The 1,797-nt window shown below is 47.0% G+C and overlaps 1 protein-coding gene and 1 non-coding gene across 2 annotated transcripts in view; one reads left to right on the top strand and one right to left on the bottom strand.

The window, feature by feature from the left end:
• GGA2 (golgi associated, gamma adaptin ear containing, ARF binding protein 2) overlaps positions 1–1,797 on the bottom strand; it is a 26,181-nt gene that overhangs the window by 14,558 nt on the left and 9,826 nt on the right. Inside the window, exons 8-9 of the mRNA XM_004706060.2 lie at positions 1,402–1,539; positions 905–986 (exon numbers count right to left, since the gene is read on the bottom strand). Of these exons, the coding sequence (XP_004706117.1) occupies positions 905–986; positions 1,402–1,539 (220 nt within the window). The remainder of the gene's footprint in view (positions 1–904; positions 987–1,401; positions 1,540–1,797) is intronic.
• Positions 412–601, top strand: LOC115867990. The gene has a single exon (XR_004045359.1). It is a non-coding gene; the product is annotated as a U2 spliceosomal RNA (small nuclear RNA).

The raw sequence follows: 1,797 nt of genomic DNA, 5'->3' as shown, positions 1-1,797 counted from the left end.
GTGTAAAGAAAACTAAAACCCCTCACAACTGGACCAATACAGCCTCACAAGAAACGGAGAAAAGAACGAAGTTGTCAAGGATTTCATTTTACTTGGATCCACAACCAACGCCTATGGAAGCAACAGTTAGGAAATCAATGACATACTGCACTGCAAATCTGCTGCTGCAAAAAACAATCACTTAAACATCTCTTTGAAGACTGAGGGGAAGCTGACCCAAGTCCTGGCTTTTTCTGTAGCCACAGAGGCAAGCAAAAGCCAAACAATGAATAAGGAAGGCTGAGGGGGAACCGATGTATTTTAATTGTGGTGTTGGCAAAGAATATTAACTAAACCACAAACTGTCAAAAGAACAAACAAATACAATTTGGGAAAAGTACAGCCAGAATGCTCTTTAGAAGTAAGGACGGCATCGCTTCTCCGCCTTTTGGCTAAGATCAAGTGTAGTGCTGTTCTTATCAGTTTAATATCTGATACGTCCTCTATCCGAGGACAATATATTAAATGGATTTTTGGAGCAGGGAGATGGAATAGGAGCTTGCTCCGTCCACTCCACGCATCGACCTGGTATTGCAGTACTTCCAGGAACGGTGCACCAAAAAAAAAACAGTAAGGACGGCAAGGCAAGACTTCATCTCACATGCTACGCGTGTTCTCAAGAGGGGCCAGCCACCAGAACAGGGCATCACACTTGGAGGATCAGAAGACCTCCAAGGAGATGGACTGGCAGTGACTGCAACAATAATCATGCTAACAATAATCACAAGGAAGACTCAGGACTAGGCAGTGTTTCTGCATGTGGGATCACGACGAGCGGGGGACAACGCAACAGCACCCACCTCCACCCCCACCCCCACCACTCCCAGGCTGACATCTAGCCCGGAGAAAGTTTTCGAAGTGTTACCGAGGGCATCGTCATCATTGATGGTGTCACTTGCCAGTCGGAAGAGGGTGGGCCGCAGCTTTTCACACCTTTCATATACAACCTGGGAAGAGGTCGATATTTTACAATGCATACTCAGGACCCAAAGCCAGCCCTACAGTACCTCCCACCAAGCATGCAGCAAGTCTGGGGCCTCTAGGGACTTCCTCAACCTGCCCCAACCTATGACTCAGCTTTAGCCCTCGTGGGGTAGTGAATTCTGAGTTGAGCTCCTAACCACACGCTCAGGAGTCCAAACCCATCAGACCCTCTAGGGGGAAAAAGATGGGGCATTCGGTAATTCCTTTAAGAGGTATAGTTCAAAGCCCTCTAGGGACAACTGTGGGGGTCCTATAGGGACCCATGGGGTCACTCTATGAGTTGGAATAGACTCGACTGCAATGCATCTGAACTGAGTTAGTCAAATGTGTGCAGTTCAGTCTGTCCCTTACACTCACATGAGACGTTTAAAGGATTACCTGCAGGGCCTCCTGGTCTGGTGGGGCCTGGCCTGGCCTGCGGTACATGCTCAGCATTTCCTGTAGTACTTTCACATGGCTGCGGACTTCCTCCACTGCACTGACCCTCTTTGACACCTTCTCTGACTTCTCTTGCTCCTTTTAAAGAAAAGAGCATAGGGGGAGGTAGGGTAAGAGTGGAGCTGATATCAAGGGCTCAAATTAGAAAATAATGATGGCAACATATGTACAAATATGCTTGATACGACTGATGTATGGATTGTTATAAGAGCTGTAAGAGTCCCCAATAAAATGATCTTTACAAGTACTCCCTCAACACAAGAATACTTTCTTCTATTAAATTGGCATTCTATGATGCTCACCTTCCCGACACAACCGCTGAAGACAAAGCGGGTG

The sequence above is a fragment of the Echinops telfairi genome, unplaced genomic scaffold, assembly GCF_000313985.2.
Source record: "Echinops telfairi isolate 266 unplaced genomic scaffold, ASM31398v2 ScPeMD7_5;HRSCAF=22, whole genome shotgun sequence".
NCBI classification, from domain to species: Eukaryota; Metazoa; Chordata; class Mammalia; order Afrosoricida; family Tenrecidae; genus Echinops; species Echinops telfairi.
This window is presented reverse-complemented; position numbering and strand designations above follow the sequence as displayed.